We start from the raw sequence: 21335 nt of genomic DNA on the forward strand, positions 1-21335 counted from the left end.
AGCGACTGGTTCCCACCGTTCGCCAAGAAAGTATTTGCCAGTACGTACCCACATCGGGGACGGACGGTGTATACGACGACAGACCATCAAGAGCGGGATTATCAACTTCAGGGCCCTCAAATGTGTGGCTTACAATTACTTTTCGATCCGCACATTGCTGAAGCGCTGGGTGCAGAAACGGCAAGTAAGTAATGGCAGAATGTTGTCACGAATATTTCTTCATGATTGCGAATGGCTAGCTACGCTATACTTATCGCATCTACGGGACAATCATGTAGCAGACATCGTTCTTGGCCTATAGTGTATTAGAACGTATACTTGATATGAAATTGTTGCGCAAAAAAATATACGCTTATGTGCATGGAGGGTTACGTGGACAAGCACACTCTCACACAACTTATTCGTGACCGAAGAACTAGATCAACAGGGAAAAGTAATACCAAGATTACACGTGCATAAATCAAGAATGAGATACGGGAATAACAAGTGCGCAGCTAGAAACCCCTTCTCTTCGCTATACAGGCTAATTGAAGGATCACCAACACAAGCAGGTGCCTTGCATCGACCGTAAGTTCATATTTCCATTTCTTCCGATAATCTCACTTCCATTCAGTACAATTTCATTCAGTGCAGATTGCGGGGAAGATTTCTGTACTTTAGCCCACGTGCTCTGGCAATGCCCTGTGTTGCAGGACTTCAACCACACAGAGGAGAAGGCCATCGCGAACTCCAAACTGGAAGACCAGTCCAAGGCAGTCGAGAGGGCTCGTGAGAGAGCAGATAGGCATGGCCTCCCGGCTTCAACATGGGATAAGCCGACAGTAAGCCAAGGGTGCTTTGCAGGACTGCACTAGATGGCTTGTCGGGACCTTAATAAAGTTCCGTGTCTGTATGTTTGTCTAGAAATCTAATTCTGTCTGCAGCTTCAATGAAAAACTGTTTCAACTTTTAATGTCTCCGTTGACATCCTGGCGGGGTGTTCCAAAATTATTCTTTATCCGACAAGAACTAATTGATTGATATGCGGGGTTTAATGTCCCAAAACTAGCATATGATTGAGAGACGCCGTACTGGAGGGCTCCGGAAAAGTCGACCACCTGGGGTTCTTTCACGGGCACCCAAATCTGAGCACACCGGCCTACAGCATTTTCGCCTCCATCGAAATTGGAGTCGCCTCAGCCGGGATTCGACGATCCCGCGACCTGCGGGTCAGCAGCCGAGTACCTTAGCCCCTAGACCACCAAGGCGGGGCTCCGACAAGAACTATATGCTCCACAAACTATAAGCAAGCGCACTGAATTCATTAAAATTTATTTATTTATTTACAGTTACCTGTGACTTCAGTACTGAGTAATAAGAGGGCAAACATTGTGATCAATTCATGGTACTATTGCTTTCCTTTTTTGCTAAACATTTGATGATAATATAACATGGAATGACGACTTTGGCTATTTTTGTCTTGTGTATACTGACCCATTTTTAAATAAATCCAACCACATGCACTGATTGCGGTATAGAGACCGCAATTACGCTGGTCATTAAGAAGCGTGTCAGCATTGCCCCACGCGTTTGTCTGACTGAGGTGTATACTCGGGTGCCACCCACATAAGCTGTTATCAGTGTCGGCCCCAGACCGCACTTGAATGTTTGGTAAGCTTCGAGATTGTTCGCGACGTCTGTGTCAAGATTGCGCAGTGGTCGTGGTAAGTCAACTTTGTTCGAGAGCTTTCGTAAGAAGCTTCGATGCCACCGGTATAAATGTTGACCTGGTTTACCACAGATTACGCGACGTGTCACGCAGTTGTCGCCGCTATCAGTGCACAGCTTGAATTGCTCGTAGTCGACCTTTCATTTTCTGTGCACAAAAGCGCCAAACAAATAGCTCCGTATTAAATACTAAAATGCATAAAAGTGAGTGCATTAAGCGTACCAGTTCAGTTAGTTAAATGTTTGTCATCAAGGTGCTTTTTAATGGGTCTACTGGCTTTCCGGGAAATTACGAATTTTCAGCTGTTTCGGCTAGTAATTTTGTCTTGGGGCCAAGCGGTTGGTAGCACTCCAGCAGATGCTCACAGGCGTGGGTGAGAGGTTGACGTGGTGCTCTGGCAGTCGACTCGGTGCATTCGACCTGAAACATCTCATGACGCAACTTCGCCTGATTCAGCTTGGAACCTATTAATGCGCCACACTAGTGTGGCTGTTCTCGTTCGGACAGTAGTTTATTTTCAGAATTAGTTGGCCATCGACAAATGTGTGACTCGGTCACTCATCAAATGCTCAATCTACTCCAGCAAGTAAGAAATGAGATGAGCTCCTATAGACTTCAGCGTCGTAAAACACACTAACACATTTACGGGGAGCCATGGTGATCTGGTTTATATAGTTATTTTCAGCTGCGACCATTTATACGTATGACAAACAGGTCACTGTAGTAATAAAATACCTGTTAATGGAGCGTAAAAGGTTTTTGATTGGGGGACTACCGTTTAATTATCTTGTTACTGTCGTCGTTAATCGAAAAATCATCATATACTAATTCCGCTCATTGTCAGTATTGTAGGTGCCCGCCGAAATTCGATTAGTGCGCCGTATCATACCGTCACAGGAACGCAGAAATCCGTGTAATTGCTGAGGCTCATCTATGCTTAGCATAGTAATAGGAGTGTGTGTGCATGTGTAAGCTAGCAATCAATGTAGTCGCATTAAGATTTAAAGCAGGAGACGCTGTGCGCAGCACATTTCAGTATGTTGCATCGACAAGAAAAAAAAATGTTTAAAATGCATACCTGAGCATACGTAGACAAGTTTTGTGGCTACTTTCTTCTCTGAACCTTTTCTTTTGGCAGTTAGAGTTTAAGAAGTATTGTTCCCTTTTCATGTGCTCGTGTTTGCACGCCCACTTTGCTTCGTGACAAGGTCATTCAAACAACGCGCTCTCTCTAAGGCCACCACTTTGGTTTCGGTATTGATGAACCAAAAATATTTAAAAGCACTTAGCATCTAAAAGCTAATAAACTACTTGTTTGTGTTAAAAAACTAGATATACATTTCATAAAGCGCATATTCAATAACAATAAACCGTACTAAAAATGGTACCGCAAATAAACTTTTTTTATCTTTGTGGCCTCTGGCAACACTGCGCCAACCTGCGCGTGTGCGCGTTTTTTATATTCTGCCCATTCTGTAGCGCGTGCCGGTTTTGTCGTTTTGTTTCGTTCTGCAGCCTAGCGTTTCTGCCTGAGGGATCCTCTGTCTTCCCGGTTAACTACCGTAGGGTATTACTTCAAGATGTCCAACTCCGTCAGCGATGTGTTCCTCTCATTTCAAGAACACTTGGACGGCGAGCAAGACATTCGCGAGGCGAGTAATTCTTTCTCAGCCGGCCTTGTCAAAACGCACCTCGCGTTTTCGTCTTCCTGCCACTTGTTAATGTGATAATAGTGTCGTTAATTCAGACACAGGAGTTTTATTTTCTCAGTCCTCCAGAGTGCAGGAGCAGTGCGTTTAAATGTACTTTGTCGTGTAGTTACGTGTGTGGTTTCGCGAACATGGCAATAGCGATCCTGAACATTCGAATCGTCGTCGTCGTCGCATGTAGCCAACGTTTAGTGAAGCAGCGGCGATTGGCTGAAACTCGCTGCATCCACCGGTCTCGGGTCATAGCTTAGGTGAGCGCCAACAAGCGAATAAGTTTGCCAGCGATTGTGTGTGCGTTTTAATGTCAGATTGTAAAGACGGAATCGCGCTTGACTAGAGCGCCCAGGCGGCCGCTTCAACTGCCGCTTTCTAAAGATACTTGCAAGGACTGGCATCGCATACTGCATGCTAGGTGCAATAATTCAAGCATGAACGGATGCTTGTACTTTGTAGCTAACGTGAGGTAGCTGTGGACTACTACAGCGTCCGCAGCGACGCGCTCCACCGCTCTAAACAAGTGTGATTCCTACAACTACTGCTATGCCACGCAAATTCTGAAGTGGTGAAATTGTTCGATTGCTGTTGCGACGCTTCTGTCGTTCTAAAAAAAAAAAATACCACCCGCACCTCCCCACGGGGGGGAACTGTCGCAGAGTAAGTAAGGTGGGTATCGCTTGAAGACGCTGCCTGCGTCGGCCTTGCGAGGCGAGAGAGAGAGGAGGAGGGGGGGGGGGGGGGGCAAACAGTTGGCACGAGGCGCGAGCATGCGCAGTGGAGGTGTGGAGTGGGCATCGCCGACGCACGACACGTGACATCGTCCGACTAAGAAATGCTCCGCATTAAAATAAAAAAAGCTATAAATGATTGATTGATTGATTGTGGGGTTGTAACGTCTGAAAACCACCATATGATTATGAGACGCCTTAGAGGAGGGCTCCGGAAATCACGACCACCTGAAGTTCTTTAACGTGCACCCAAATCTGAGCACACGGGCCTACAACATTTCCGCCTCCATCAGAAATGCAGCTGGGATTCGATCCCGCGAACTGCGGGTCAGCAGCCGAGTACCTCAGCCACTAGACCACCGTGGCGGGGTACAAGTTATAAATCGACACACTGCCTAGATATGTATAAATTTTACTCAGCGTAATGGTTTTGCACGTTTTTATGTTTTTGCATTCGTAAAACGACAGAAAACTGAGCTTGTGGGCAAGTGTTCATCATGCGCTGATTCCAACCGGGCGAAATAGTTGTGTTGGGGCAACTGTTCATCATACAAGAACAGAAGGCGTGCAAGCACGGTGTAAAAATTCACTCCTGAACCACGTAGGGCATGTATAAACTGTTGGGGTGTAATTACTGTGGTGTTGGTGCTAATCTGCTTTGTCAATTTCCACTTTTCTTTTAGCAAATATTTTCTAACTTGCCATACGTGTGCCTGAATACACTAGCGCTTGTGGGAATATGCACATTTTTCATATTTACTGAGTTCTTCAGACCGATATGATTTACAGAAACCGCCCACCACAGTTGCACAGACAGTTGCTTCACTAAAGTATTCTGCCAGAAGAATGAACTTTTGGATGAGTTCAAATATTTTCAGGAAAAATTCGCGAAAAACGTGGTCGAAGAGAGGAAGGAACAATGCGTTTGTGCTGTTGCTTTCTCTCTTCGTTCATGCTTTTTTCGTTTGTTTTTTGCAACTTTTTCCTGAAAATGTTCTTTCAGTGTCTTAAATATAATTTCATTGTAGCATTTTTTGCCAATAAACCTAAATTGCTTTTGTATTCTCTAGACTCACATTCAGGCCTTAACTGCTTGCCTTACGTGTCATATAGTTCTTTTTCCTTCTGCCCTTCTGCATTAATTCCTGTCAAGATGGCAGTTATAATGGCAATAACCTTGCCTTTTTCCTTACTTCTCAGTGCTTTAGTAGTGTCATATATAGCAAACCTGACAAAAAAAAGTGGCTTTTCACCATCGAAAGACTGCCCTCCGGCCAATGGTGTCGCAGCTGCTTTGTGACACTCCTCGACACACTGCTTTGCGATTCCTCACGTAATCGCAGAGAGAAGGCAATCTGCAATGGGTTCACAATGACGCAGTGACGCCATTAGCTGGAGGGAGGTCTTCTGACGGCGAAAATGCGCTCTTTTTCTTAGGTTGTATCCTAGTATGACGTGTTTGTCTGGGCTTTTAACCTCAGTCATGCATCTTCGAAGCAGTTTGTGTTAAGGTAAAATCATCTTTACAGGAAATTCGCTTGGCAGTGCGTGAGATAGAGCAGACGGCTCGTGGCATTCTCACTCTGCTACAAGCCATCCATCAGCAGACTGGCATCAACACCAGTGAGTCCATCATTTCTGAATGCTTCAGCATAATGCCAGCTAAAATGAAAACGATACGAGCTACATTTGTTTGGAAATCTACTGCATAAAAGCTTTCTGAATAAAGCCCTTTGTGTGGTGTACAGACTACACACTCTCATGTACTTAAATGTCAGTGTGCATTAACCCTTGTAGTTGCTGTGTTCACGTTTGTGAATGCAAACAGTTTTTGACAGTTCCATCAGCTAATGGCCGACAGGGAGCCAGATAAAAGGTCCATTCGATTCACTTGCGCTTCCTGAACTGCTTCATGGCGGTGCCATAGTCGTGCAAGGGATGTGTCAGCAAGTGCAGCACAGAAATGGAAATGAATACGAGAGTGCAGATGTCGTGCAAGCCCTTTGCTACTTGTCAGCAGTCTCCCTGTTTGTGGAGGCTGTGATTAGTAAAATACGGTGCCGCTTACATTGCCTGACATGTACAACTACGGAAAACGTTCACTGTCGCACTTGTTCAGCGCCACTGAAACAGACACGAATGCAATCGGCAGTGTCGCCTGCTGCAGCTGCAGCCGTCTTGCGCTGCACGGACTCAGCACTGCGTCACTAGGAGGTGCAGAGATTTGTGTACTTGTCTTGCACGACAGCTGCACTTCCAAATGAATACCGTGGTGCCGCCGCGCCATTTTGAACTCGTGAAACAAATGCCAAAGTGCAGCGCCTCCGTGAGCAAGTTCATTAAGTGAAGGTGAAATGAATGGACCTAAAGTAACTTTGCTTGAACTGAAGCTCCTGCGTATTCATTGTCTCTTCATTTAACTTGATGCTGCACATTTCTGCCATTGAATACATTGCTGAAGGCACTATCACTTTTGACTAATCATATGTTCTATTCATAATTTTTGTTTCCTCAGAATGAATATATGACCAGCGACACATGTATGTACGTGCACATGAACTTCGAGCTCGAAATAAGATTTTGTATAGGCAAAATTAAAACATGATGTCAGAACATATAGGTGTTCAATTGAATCCTAACTATAATTAGTTACAAAAAACATGCACAAATTCCCTCATTATTGCCTTCTCCTTGTTTCAAAATAACATTGAGTGCTTTGGAACAAGGCTTTGTACATTTTACACATTTACACATCATAACTCACATCTGAATGGATTAAAAGCCTCAGGTGATTAAATTTTATTGGGTAGTCCCTAAATACAATCATCTCATGATAATATCAGTAGCTGTCACTTGCAAAATACCAGAATTCAACTTTTTGTCTTCCTTAACGTTTAAATCAGGACAGCAAACTGCAAGGTTGCATAAAGCTCAGTATTTTCACGAGGCCAAGGAAAGCTTGCAATTCTTGTTAGCAGGCAAATTTCTTGTTAAAAAGTCTACCTACACTTTATCGAGACAAGGCTGTCGCACCTAAAAGCACTTCCATCCCACTGTTAATTTTGCGTGTCTAACACTGTGTGTTGAATGCATCCCTTCACGTACCACAGTTCCCGAGGTGTGCCAGAAAAGCAAGGTACAGTTTGCCACTATAAAGGACCAGTACCAGCAACTCAAGTCCAAAGTGCCTGAAGGGCAGTACTACAGGTTAGTCTTAAGATTTATTTGGTTCTGTCATACAAACAGGTTGTATGACCATCCTTTTACATTTTGTGAGAAAATGTAAAATGTTTTGTTTGTTTTTGTTTTTTTTTTTTTGGTTATGTGAGAGCCGCGAAGACCAAGAAAACACACAGCTTGCAATCTATATATAAATATATATATATATATAGACAAGGCTATGTTACATATCTCCCCTCACCCCCACTGGCTGCAAAGTATTATGCAGAAGTGTGCCTGTCTTTTTGACATTGACTCTGTAGGACAGCCATTGTGGCAGTATGTCGGTGCTGCTAAAAATGTGCTCCTTTCTACTCTTGTGATTGTGTTTTTTTTTTTTTATTTAGTCTAGCACTCGTAGCACCGCAAGTCTGTTCAGCCCTTGTTTGTATTTCACGCAGGTTCCATGACCACTGGAGGTTTGTCACTCAAAGGCTGTGCTTCCTTGCGGCCCTCACCATCTATTTGGAGGAGGAGCGCCTTGTGCAGCGTGAGCAAGTGGCCGACTTGCTAGGCGGTGAGTTCAAACTTGATCCAAATACAAATCCAAAGCAAGAAAAGAAATAGTAAGCATAAGGTTTTTTTTTTGTGTCATTTGCCGACACTATTTCAGAGAGTAAGTCAAGCGGAGAAAGTTTTGAATAAACGTTAGAGATGTCCTTTGTAACCTTTCAAAGCAGTTGGTACTGTGATGTAGCAGATCCCAAGCTGTGCTGGAATGTTCACGTTTAGGTCTAGTTATTCAATCGATCGCAAGTAATTTTGCACTAGAGGGTCTGTACCATGATGATGTAAATACTGAGGTTGCAAATCTAATCGAAACTGTAAGGACTGCAATCAGTAATGCTAGTAGTACCGTATCTTCTCGCTCTTATAACGTCCCGATCTGCCTCTGCCCTTGGATTACCCAAGACATTCTTGCTATCTTGAAGAAAAACAGTTCTGGTACAACAAATGGAAACAGCATAAACATAATCATTATTACTTAGGGCAGTATAGAAGGTTACGGAATGAATCTGTGGCAATAATCCGCGTACGCAAGAACTACTACTCCAGCTTGATTCAACGTGCGAATGGGGATACAAAAACAACATGGAAAATTATACAAGGAGTCGTAGGAAATTCTAGTGCGCATCGTATTCTCCCTTTAACAATTTATGAACTAACTGCTGAAAGATTCAATTCATACTTCACTAGTATTGGTCCGTCCTTGGTATCTAGTCATCCTGACTCTAATTACATGTGTTTAGCCAGCTCCATATCCAATACCTTCTTTACTCATGACATCGAATTAGGAGAGCTGTTATCTACCGTGAAAAAATTGTGTAATAACAAAACCCCAGGGCTGGATGGAATCACAGTCCATCTGATCAAAAATAACATAGACATATTAGGCCCCATCTTGTGCCGCATTTTCAATCATTCCCTAGCAACCTCGTCCTACCCTCATCCTCTAAAAATCGCCAAAGTATTACCCGTATTTAAAGACGGTGATCGCTCTGACCCTTTGTGTTACCGGCCGATATCAGTTCTCAGTATAATAAATAACATCTTTAAAAAGCTACTTTCTTCTCGAATCAACAAATTTCTGGAAAAATATCAAATTTTATGTCCGCAACAGCATGGTTTCCGTCCGTGATATTCTACTTTTACTTCAGTTCAAACATTGACACAAAATGCCAACACAGCTTTAAATAGCCATAAACTAGTTTTTATTGTATTTCTTGACCTACAGAAGGCATTCGACACTATCGACCATAGCATCCTTTAAAAAAAATTAAATAACTATGGCTTTAGAAACGAAAGCTTTGAATTTTTTTCCTGCTACTTCACTCATCGTAGTCAAATTGCTTCTCTAGGTGGCATCACTTCTTCGCAAAAACCGATAAGCACAGGGGTCCCGCAGGGATCTGTCCTGGGCTCTTTGTTCTTTATATTATATGTAAATGACCTACCACTGGTTATTAATTCTGCAGAGCTACTATTGTACACGGATGATGCAGCTTTAGTTTTATTACGAGGGAAAGTATGCAAGAAATTGAAACAAAAACAAATGCTGAACTAGCAAATATATCACATTGGTTCAAGGCAAATAAAGTTACCGTCAAGGCGAAAAAAACAACGTACATGATAATCCATTCCCGACAAATGCCAATAAATCTAGACAGCATTCAAATAAAGATAAATAATTATGCACTTGAACGCATCAATTCATTTAAATACCTAGATGTAGTTATCGACAACCATCTCCACTGGCAACCCAATATAAAATCAGTGTGCTAGAGGTTATCTTCGACCTGTCATGCATTGTTGCAAGCGAGAAATTATTTCGACCTTGCAATATTACGGATCTTGTACTTTTCTCTCATCCACTGTCATCTGTCCTACTGCATTGATTCATGGGGTTGGACTTACACTACATACCTGGAGCCTTTACGAAAACTACAGAAGCGCTCACTAAGAATAATAACGCACTCAAGCCACGATCATCCCTGCGCACCCCTGTTTAGTAAACTACAAATTTTACCAATGGACAGTTTGCGTCAACAGAGAACAGCCATCGCCATTAATAATATCATAAGGTATAACCGTCCTGTTCATTCGTCCATTCTTTGCTCCTCATCCCGCCCTACGAGGAATACTGCTGCCGGTAATTTCAACCTTCCTCCCACGAACAACGTCTATGGAGAACGACGTCTGCAGTTCGTCGGTACCAAAATCTGGAATAGATTGCCCCAGTATATAAAATCGTCTGTTAACTTTCCTCTGAAAATAAAAAAAAACACTTCCTTGCAATCCTTAATGTGTCTCTGTAATCCCCTTAATAGTAATAAAATCGTTCAATTCTTGTATATAAGTATCGCTACGTCCAGTGAAAGTTCACTGCGTAATTGGTATTACTCATTGCCTTTTTTTTGTTTGTGTATAAAAACTACATGTTTCTGTTATCTAACCCAAGTTCGAGTATCTGACAATATATGTCTGTACAATGCCTAACTTTCTTTACTGTATCCGCAATGTTTAGCATGTTGTACCCTGGTTCAATGCCTTGTTCTATTGTTTTACTACATGTGCTATTGTTGCCTTGTGCTATCGTTTGGATACTGTGTCATCTTGTATCGCATCATTGGACCCTATTCTAGCCTTTGGCTATGGGTCCAAACAGTTTTTTGATCTATCATGTTGGAATTGAAAATAAAGTGAAATGAAATGAAATGTTCAAGGTTATGCCTTAAAGAGTATTGTTTGCAGTATGCAGAGAAGTAAATGTTATTCATATGTTAATTGCATGATAAAGCATTAGTAGGATGCTTAAGTACTTGTATCGTTTGGACATGTAGAAATATAAATGATTTGTGCAAATTCTCTTGGGTAGTGTGTACAGTGTCTACTGCAGGCTTCACCGTGTTGTATTTGAGCTGTGCCTTTTCCCTTTGCAGTGTGCATAGAGCAAGACAAGGGCTTCCACTTGGACCTGGATGACTACTTGAGTGGGCTGCTCATGCTGGCTGATGAGCTGGTTTGTTGCTTCATTGATCAGACTACTGTACAGGCTGTGCCGAAGCAAACACATTCAACATTGTAAATGTGTCCGATTCTTCAAGGCACCATTACAGTAAATCGGCACAATTTTTTCCTAAATTTCATGTTACCGGATGCAGCTGCAAACATTTTTTATGAGCACCACCTCTAACGCGATAGCATTGAAGAGCTCAGTTATTTAATGCAGTATGTTTCTGTTAGCACAGTGTATCAGTTCAAGGGTCACTGAAATGTTTTTTTTTTCTTTCTTTTTACATTTCGTTTTTGCTAGGAGGACCATTGTTGGAGCAAATCATTTGTATCGTGATTCAATCTAAACACCTTTCATTAAAGAAGCTTTTAATAGCTACTTTCCTTCTCCACTCAGTCTTTCACACTCAGTTTTCCTTCAAACTCTCGGGGCTGAGCTCAGTCTTCTAGAGGCTCTGCATTACAATGTGGCATAAGAGGACGCTTGCTTGATGGCATGTCGTCTGCTTCTGGCAAGCCAAAGCCAGCGCAGTATCTACTGGTGGGTTAGGCGCTTAAGCCGCCAGCTCAGCTGGTATCGTAGTTTCAAACAGGGCCACGGGACCACTAACGGCAAAAACGCTGACATCTTGGAACGTTGCCATTGTTGCTATCACAAACCTTAGACATGCACCACAATTAGCGCCATACAATGCTCGCATTGCTTGTCATATCAATTCTAAAAAAGCATTTGCACAATTAAGAACCTGTGGATGTTGTGTTTATTTAAATACTTTTACAAAATATACCATGGCTATTTATGCAATTCATTGTGTGCAAAAGGATTATTTCCAGGCTGTTTTACTAGATAGTGCTGGCGTATCGCACCCAAGAGTGCACACAGATATACTGAACATGTTCGCTGTGCACCAGAGGTCTTGAAGTCTAGTTGTAAATTGCAATTGTGTTTGCTTTATTTGTGACTAATTTTTAACCTAGACAAATTTAGAGTTTAAGAGATTACAAAGATTTGTTTACGCTTATGTTGAAAACATTGGCTGTCTGTCACTTGCATTGTACGTCTAATCAGGTCAGCCGCCTGCCTGACGTCGTGCTTCTGAATGTCGTGTGCTGGAACTGGGCGAAAAAAAGCTCGTTTGGCTGAGACACTGTGATCAGCAGCGATTCACAGCTTTAAAGTGGAATAAATTGTGCAGCTTATGCAGAGAGCTTAGATCAGCCTGTAAATGATCCTTAGGATTTTGGGACGTTAAACCCCACATATCAAATGATCCTTAGGACTTTCAGTACAGCCCAGTGTGATTGTACAAAGTCAAAAGCACTGTGATAAAATAGGTAGTCTAGCCAGAAAGTTTAGGTCAGTCTGTAAATGATCCTTAGGACTTGCAGTATCGACCCAATGTGTTTGTACAAAATCATCAAAACAGTGTGAGAGTCGCTCTAAAGAATGGTTACATGAAACAATGTAGACTGATGAAAACTATACTCATGTTAATATCATCGGTGTATTAACAAGAGAGTAAATGCAGGTCAAATTAATTTTTCTGTAGGCTTGAATGACTACATGACATAACAAATTTCAAAATCTTTATTTTTGGCAACATTGGTTCAACTTTTTTTTTTTTTGAAATTTTGCATTAGCTAGCAAGTTTAGCTAGCAAGGATAACGTTCCTGCTGTGCACGATTTTTCGTGCGATTATGCACTGTAAGCCTCTAATACCCTCCTCTTTTTCTTTTTTTTCACAGAGCCGTTTTGCTGTGAACAGTGTGACTGCTGGAAATTATAGCTGGCCAATGAAAATATCAAAATTTGTGACAGAGATGAATTTGGGATTCCGACTGCTGAATTTAAAAAATGATAGCCTTCGCAAGAAATTTGATGCACTGAAGTACGATCTCAAGAAAGTGGAGGAAGTTGTTTATGATCTGTCGATCCGAGGACTCAAGCCTTCAGGTGATGCCGACTTGATGCCCAAGAGTGGCTAAGTGTGGGTGTCTCATTAGACCTGGCCATTAACTGTTTCATCTTGTTCTGTTCTGTTTGTCATCACATTCTTGTTCATTCATTTGGCAGTGGAAGCCATTGAATAAAAGGGTGTTCAGTTTTGTTAAGTACACCATGTTCTGCCTGTCTTTTTCTTGAAGAAATGGGTCTGGGCTGGCCACATAACGCATAGAACAGACTGTCTGTAGTCAGTATATTGTGCCTTCTTTGTCCCAGTGTAGTGCTGTTTATAACAAGTTCGGTACGTACCGACAAGACCGCATTAACACTTTATGTCAGTGTCCATACCTATTGAACGCTGTCATTGAGTTGTTTCTCGTGCAGTTGGAGCAGCTGTAATCCGCACAGTTGATTGAAATTCATTTGACTCAACTCAACGTGCAACAATGTGCTGCTGCCTGGACACTTTTACAAGTGTACATGCTGCACTGAGTAGTAAATGAAACTTTCAATGCCAAAGTATAGTGATTACAATACACGAGGACGTGAAAGCCAGGAAACACCATACAACACCCACCACGTAAACGCTGTGGCAGGCATGGGTCGTCTGTTGAATGAAAACATCGAAAATAGTGCCAGACCCATCGCACCGCAGCACCACATTTCGGCCAAGTTTCAGTGCATACTTAAAAGTGAATGTAGAAGTCTGTGCGTTATACAATTGAATGTATTTTGCAATGTCAAGCATGCATATATTATCATTAGCAGCAGATGTCTATGTTTCCCTCAACAGTACATAAGTGCAGGGTAGATGCGTGCACTTATTAACATTTGAAATAAATTCAAGCGCATATGTCAATGATGCTTCTTTTATGTTATTTATTTTTTATGCATCATTGATAGTACACTCTCCATAAACGAAATAGGCATTTTGCAGTGAAATATGCAAAGTAACATGTCGAACTACACTGAAATTATAGGTCATTAAAAAGAAATGCCACAGTTCGAATGATACCTCTTACTTTCTCTTACTTTTTTACACTCAAAGATCACAGGCGAAAATGACAAGCCACTTTGCTGGCTTTGTCAGCGGTAGCCGTTTGGTGCTCATTATCAGAACAGTAAGCACAATTCCTATTGATTCATTGCGCGCCGCGTGCCCAAATCGAAGACGGCAACGCACCAAGGCTCCCGAGATCACCAGCCGCTATAAAACTGGGAGTCGGGATTCTGATCTTGTGGCCTCCTTTTCTCTTGTTTCTTTCGTTTGGTAAACCTGGAAAACATGGCAAGAACTCATTTGAGCCGGCCATATAACGGCGTTAGACATTACACCATAAATTAGATGCAACTGAGCCGTCTGAAAGGCATTGTGATTTTACAGAGCATTTCGTGCATCACGTTACGTTTCGCTGAAAGGACGTTTTATATTTCACTGCTAACCATAAGCAAGAGTAGAGTTCTCCTTCAGGGAGGTTCGTTGCAGCGCCTATAATGCCAGACTTTGGGCCCCCGCCTCCTGTGTGGATGCCCATGTGGCTGAGCACTCATTCCTATGGCATCATTATTCATGCCTACTTATTCCAAAATTTACAGGCATGTGGGAGCTACTTTTACAGAAACAATCTTCCAATATTTCTGTTGGCGGAAAGCTTGCCAGTCGCACCTATGCGTCGATGCAAGAAACAGCCAGCCACGATGTCCATGGCTCGTTATTGTGCATTGCAAAGCGCATCATGTGAACAGATTGTGGCATTTCACTGTGCACTCACAGCTTGCAAGTGGGACTCCTGCAAGGCACAGCTGCAGCATCCTGAGGGTCGTCCTCTGTCCTATCGGTTCCGTCTTCGGTAGCAGCACCTGCACTGGTACCCCTCATTCCTGGAATAATTCAAGTTATATATAATGTTTGCATTGATGACACTATGGCGGCCATCTTAGGGCACCCAGCTGGCTGTTATGCTGTGACAGCTCAGACTGAGACATCAGATAAGTGTCGGTGCCCCTCACGTTTCTTTATGTTCCCTCTTGGCGCAGCTCATGAACAGCAAAAAGTGGAGAGGCACAAGTGTGGTACACATTCTAGGAATCGTAGCACAAGTCATGGTTGCCGCCATCTTAGGACACCCAGCACAACAGTGCAAATACCTGTAACGTCGCGTAATAGCTATATATATAGAGAGTGAATAATAGCAGGTTCCATTTAACGTACGTGCACCTAAATCTAAGTACATGAGCATCTAGCAGTTCGCCGCCATCAAAATTGACATCAACATCCAGGATCGAGCACGCATCCTTAAGGTCGGCAGCTAAGCACTATAACCACTATCACGACCCCTAGACTGTAGACAAGAGCGGCAGAGAGAGATAGAGTTGCTCAATGGGTCAGGCAAGAGTGAGCTCCCCTTAGAGATCCCTAAAGGAGGCCTGTACCGTAACTCTAGATCAGGCGATGAAGAATGAGTATGGCTTTCACCAGGAACAAAAAAGTTTTTTTTTTTTTTTTTCAGGGAGCGGTGTTCAGTCATACTTTATTGATATTCGTTAGTGAGTTTATATGTGCGTGTTCGAATTACCAGACATGTGATATTGAAGATATGGAAGGCGCAGAGGAGGAAGATTGAGCTCCCCACAACATCTGGCTACGTGCCATGTGGCTTTCACACTTGACTGGTAATAATTGGCTAATTCCCCTACAGTTTCAATCAGCGATGAGTTTGGAGTATCGAACCAACGTGAGGTGCGGTCTACGCACGTCAAGGTGCTGTGCCCTGCGCGAGTAAAGTGATCTGAATGAATAGTGGTGTAGACATATTTCTTAGGGCTTAGACCAAGCACGAAAGTTGACCAGCGGCTCCCATCGGCGGCGATGCAAAAACTTATCACGGGATCACGTCGCCGTACGACGTCACTGTGACGCCACAGATTGCCACATTGTGAGACGTCATAACGTGAAATCGTAGCTCAGTCGAATCACCGAGGCATCGCAAAACTGGGTAAGGTGCCTTCAATTCTAGGGGCAAAAACCACGTCAGGCGCAGAAGGCGTTCATAGTATAGTGAAATAGGATGACAGGCTGGACTTCTGAGAGGAAAGAGAATGGTGCCTTTCGCCTTCCAGTAGTTTAGGGTGGGTGCGAAATGGGCCCTGTGAGGTATTCGAAGATAGTGGGAGAAGGGGTGCGTAAACAAATATCAAATGAAAAATTTTCGAGAGGAATGAAACACGCCCAATCTGGCTGCGCCTATGGCTACGCCTATGGCCCACAGCGTCCGCCACGGAGAAAGAAAAAGAAATGGAGCATGCATTACGCCCCACGAGTGAAGCCCACCGTGTCAGCCCAAAACGTGACCGAAACGTCAGAGTGTGCGGTAGGTTTTAGTACTCGGTGGAGGTCCATTTTTAAAACCTCCAGCGTGAGCCGGCTGGTCTGCGCCTAGCTCACTTTATCTGCGCCGAACAATTCGCGTTTCGATTATAAGCTACCGACAACTACAGTGTGCGGGCGCCCAAGGATATGGTGGCTAGATACCAAGGAGCGGGCAAGTATTGTTAAGTCTCGTTGCCGGCGTGATGTTGCGCAAAAGGTCACGTGTTTGGCGGACATTTCAAAACGGTTAGGCTGCAGGCTCGCAGCGCACGGAGGATCGCAGCGTGACTTACTCCTTTCTTTTTATTCCTCCATCGAGTGCGCAAACTCGAAAAAGGGTCCCAGCAACAGCCAGCTTACGTCCAGACGCACACGTTGCTTCAAACCTACCGTCATTTTATTCGACGTCTTTTTCTCTGAATGTCCCTTCCCCTGAAGATGTGGTTTGGCTCACCACTCCTGATCAGGACATGGGTAGCGCCTGTTGCTTTTTCCTTTCTCGCGTAATCACCCGGCCTTTTTTCGGACAGGTCCCATTGTTAGGAGAATGGATGGACTCCACTATGAGCGCGCGCGCGTGTGGGAACGAACACAGCTAGAAAATAAAGAACTAATAGACCATGACAACTTCTGCCACATTATAGGCTGTATTGTTACTACTTCTTTAACCTCTTTAATGCGACGGCCTATTGTGAATCATGAAAAATTGTCACTGACTCTTTTCGCACCAGGGGGAGCCCAGCTCGAGCAAGACGCAGACTACGCGGTCCAAGTTTCCGCTCTTCTCTTCCACATCCCTCCTAAAACGGCGAAAGGTATCTGCGTGGGAGGCGGTTTGTAAAAAAAAATATTAAAAATAAAGTATATCTACAAAAATGCGAAACAAGGTGACATGTCAATGTGGACATGTCTTATAGTCCTGGTCATGGTCGTTCAGAATTCAAAAAAAGAAGATTATCTGACATATCCACTCTTTATGATCCATGTCGATTGTGGGAAAAGGCATATGTGCACTCCTACGATGTGATTAAACGCGCGTACTTTTTAAGACGCCCTGATGTGCGCACAGGTATATGTTGCTTTGTTTTCTCTATTCGTCGTCCCGAGCTCCGGTGTAAAAATTTCGCTAGTTGATTGACCTTCGTCTTGTACCGGTCGTTACAAATAATAACGAACCTTTAAAGGGACACCGACACCTTTTTTTTTTCTTTTTCGGGGGCGAGTTTACTCTGACATACAAACCTCCTGTATACAGAGGCACTTAATTTGCAAAGGCTTGTTTAACTTTTTTTATACGTGCGGCTTTAAGAAATTTAAGCACAGTTTAAGACTTCTATCGAAATATGCAAAGGCTTACCTCCGGGTAGTTTCGCACAAACGTCTAGCTTTATTATACCATATATAACGCAAGCTTACGTCAATTTCTCATTATCAGGATATGAAAAATGTTCAGCTCCATATTTTTACTACCAGGATAATTGCTTTTCTTTCGATAAAAAAATTCCAGAATCACTTTTGCGGTATTGCAAATCAGCTGGACAATATTATATCATAATGACTTTTTGGCCTAAAGAAAAACATTCTAATTACATAATCGTGTACGCCAGCTACTACATGCATAATTACTTTCACGCCGTTTCTCTACCGCGGGTGAAATCGTATATTATGCTTTATACTAAAACTTCAGACTTTAAACAAAAAAAAATTAAAGGGAGGTTCGAACAGGAAACAATGTCCTTATGCTAATCTGCTCATTTTTTGCACTAAACGAACCCGGGTCGGGCAGGTAAATCGGTCTCTCATTCTGTGACAGCCTCCAACAGGTTCAGCATCGTGAAGTAGAGATTGCGATTTTAGTTCATGAAGCTAAAGTGGGTTACAGCGTCGCACGAAATATTTTGCGCGTGATGTTCATGGCAAGGTATCCCTCTTCTGTGCGTCCCGCTTCAGTTCACAAGCGCCTGGTCGGTACTTCGCGAATCGCTCCAGCTGGCAATGTGACGCGTCTCGCCGAGCTAACCGTCCAGCTTTTAATCTGGCATATCAACAGGCAGTACATAGAGGGATAGAGGCGCACAGTCACTAGAGTAAAGCATGTATACGGTCATTATACGAGCACATTCGATGAAGTAGACTATGGATTAGAACTCGCGTATACAAAACTCATAACAATGTTGAAGACGGTACAGATTCAAACGCAATTATTCATTGATGTTGTGCGAACTATTCAGCATTTTTAGCAATGCGTATTGGTTCATCATGCAGCCCACAAAAATGTGTAATTATTCCAATGATGGATGGCACAAAACCATGGCAAGAGAATGTGATGGGCAGAATGTATGCGATATCACAAATTACAATTGTCATGGTAAAGCTCGAGAAAGTGAGATATCGGTGTCACCAATGTTCTTTATCTCTAGCGATGGAAAGTATTCGATATTAGTGCACGCTGCTGGAACGACGTAATTAATTGCAGTAAATCGGGCAGCAACACCTATGGTTTAGTAATTACGTGTGTTCCAAATCAATGAAGCAACTTTCATTTTAGAGCGAACCGGAGAGATGCACGTCTTAAGCTTTGTCTTCGGGTTAGCCAAATGTGTATAAAAGCGGTAAGGAAGTGGTTGACAAGTAACTCTGTCTGAAGCTTACCTGCGCGAACTAAGTCCATGTCCCGCCGTTCCGTCCTGGAGATGGCTTGTCGCGGAAACCCAAGCGCTCCCACCAGCAGGTTCAAACCGAGCAGGAGGAGAACCGCCATCGCGACCGAGTGTGTAGTTTCGGACTCGCTCGCACTCTTTGTAGAGCTACAGTAGTAGAGCCTCGAAGCCCGCATGCAATTTCCGGGCCGTGCCGTCCAATGGTTAAACGCAGCTCGTACGTCATCGTGCTGCCGCGGTCCAATGACAGCCCGCCGTGAAAGTGCGTAAAAATGGGGGGCGTAACGCAATCGCCAAAAGAACGAGTGATTGCCGATCGACAATTGGGCAGACGTTCCAGTAATACAGAATGAGGGACAACGAAACGTCTATCAATGAAAAACGGCCGCAAGGGGCCACTCGCTCAGTGCGCCGCCTTTTGTGGGAACTCACTTGCACTTGCCAGCAACAATGCCTGAGAAGCCTTTTGACCAAATATGTGCTGACAGAACAACCCACGGCCCGCGCAAAATCGAAATGGAAGAATAGTGTAGACCTGACAGGTTGAAGCACGTGGTTCCATAGGCCATTGATGCATTTATGTCTACACTAAAGAAGTACTGGAGCGACTTCATCGTTGCATCAAAAGAAAACGATCACCCATAAAGAACAGATCCAGTTTGCTTTTCAGAAGAGTAACCTTAAGTTAATGTGGTTTCTTAACAAGCAGAAGGGAATACACGTTTGTTTTGCTTTTTTTTTTCTTGCGCCAGGTTCCGCCTCCCAGTTCTTGCGTTCTTCCAGCATTCAGGATAAATTTTCATGCAGAGCCAACATATTTAGATATCAGAAAAAAAAAGTGTCTACGAATAAGCTCACGTTTTTAACGACGGAATAGATCTTGTATGCACCGCCGCCGGTATTAACATTCTCATTCCGAATATTGTAAAGTGAGATAACACAGCCAATTCAAGGCCGTCATGACTGCGCCAGCTGCAAGGGAATGTCCTCTCCCATGCACAGTCAACCGACCCGGGCCTATAGTGCTTGCTGCTGCCCCGTTTTAACCTCAAGCTTCTTAATCTCATCTGCCCACGCAACTTTCTGTCTTCCGCTCACGCGTTCTGCCTTCTTTAGAAATCTAGTGTGTTACCTCTAACGACGAGCGGCTGTCTTGCCAACGCCCTATATACTACCATTTTCCTTTTTTATTATTCACTGCATTTAATTTGGACCATCTTTGTAGGCGTCCAAGTTTCTGCTCCATGGCTAAGTACCGGTAAGACGCAGCTGTTACGTATACCTTCCTCCCGATAGTGTACCATTTATGACTTGAAAATGTCTACCAAATCCTTTCTTATTGTTCTAGTTATTGCAGTGTTGTGGTTTGGCTCCGCGGTTACTACATGTCCTAAGCACACGTATTCCTTTACCACTTACAGTGCTTAGCAACCTGTCGCAAAGCACTGTTATCCTCCGAAATTGTTGCACGCAACTTAAGTGTTTTGCATGTTTATTCAAGTTAGTGCATGATAGAAGGTTATGCCAGAGGAAATGTCTTGAATCGGGAAAAAATCACAGCAAAACGTCATAGATTTTTGCCTTTGAGTGAAGAAGCGGGGAGCGTGGAGCTTGTGAGGCTTTTGTAGGCCGACGTCCATGGATATGGTGTTATGTATTTCTTTACGACTTCTTGCTCAACTGAGCACGTGCAGTCGGTCACCAGTGGTAGTTTTAATGATCTACAACTCTGATGCTATAATAACTACATTATTTTGTAACACACGCTACGCTCTCGCTCTACCGAGTCAGATGAAGCATCAAAGAGAGCACAACTTCGCCCCATAAGTTTGCGTTCTGTCGCAAAAGCAATTGTCAACACGGATTTCTCCGGACGTGACGGAGCAATCTGCACGTTCGGCGCTCGATATTAAAGTTTGGAAGTAGGGCAGCTAATCCCGTTCAATTGTTCGGGCAGTTTTCGGAATGCTCACGAGCCGCGCATTTCGCCCGTCGCAGAAAACTCGTTAAAACACCTGCACTATAGCCGTGTCGCTGATCATGAACACATATTGCAGAACGAAGGAGAGTACGGGCGCTTACTTGAACTAAAACGGACGGCCAGTGCAGCTCAGTATAAATGAACAACTATCTAACACGTGCTCATAAAAAGCCCCGCCACGGTGGTCTAGTGGCTAAGGTACTCGGCTGCTGACTCGCAGGTCGCGGGATCAAATCCCGGCTGTGGCGGCTGCATTTCCGATGGAGGCGGAAATGTTGTAGGCCCGTGTACTCAGATTTGGGTGCACGTTAAAGAACCCCAGATGGTCAAAATTTTCGGAGCCCTCCACTACGGCGTCTCTCATAATCAAATAGTGGTTTTGGGACGTTAAACCCCACAAATAAAATCAATCAATCGTGCTCATAAAAAGAACAACAAAATAAGATACTCTATCAAAAGACTACAGTGCAAACAACAAACTGTTGACGACAGTGATACGCGATA

General features: G+C 43.5%; 2 protein-coding genes across 2 annotated transcripts; one reads left to right on the plus strand and one right to left on the minus strand.

Moving 5' to 3' along the window:
• The first annotated feature begins 3162 nt into the window (after window positions 1-3162).
• On the plus strand, window positions 3163-12990 carry trsn (translin). Its single transcript, XM_037422695.2, has 6 exons — window positions 3163-3360; window positions 5672-5765; window positions 7253-7349; window positions 7763-7878; window positions 10802-10881; window positions 12622-12990. Exons 1-6 carry the CDS (start codon window positions 3289-3291, stop codon window positions 12859-12861), a joined length of 699 nt encoding a protein of 232 aa, XP_037278592.2. The 5' UTR covers window positions 3163-3288; the 3' UTR covers window positions 12862-12990.
• Window positions 12991-13682: 692 nt separating this feature from the next.
• Window positions 13683-21328, minus strand: LOC142814213 (uncharacterized). The gene is made up of 4 exons (XM_075892473.1): window positions 18843-21328; window positions 16908-17009; window positions 14593-14701; window positions 13683-14096 (listed from the first exon to the last, which is right to left on the minus strand). The coding sequence occupies exons 1-4, from the start codon at window positions 19024-19026 to the stop codon at window positions 14018-14020; spliced, it is 474 nt and encodes a 157-aa protein (XP_075748588.1). The 5' UTR covers window positions 19027-21328; the 3' UTR covers window positions 13683-14017.
• Window positions 21329-21335: the final 7 nt, after the last annotated feature.

The sequence above is a fragment of the Rhipicephalus microplus genome, chromosome 4, assembly GCF_043290135.1.
Source record: "Rhipicephalus microplus isolate Deutch F79 chromosome 4, USDA_Rmic, whole genome shotgun sequence".
Classification (NCBI taxonomy): Eukaryota; Metazoa; Arthropoda; class Arachnida; order Ixodida; family Ixodidae; genus Rhipicephalus; species Rhipicephalus microplus.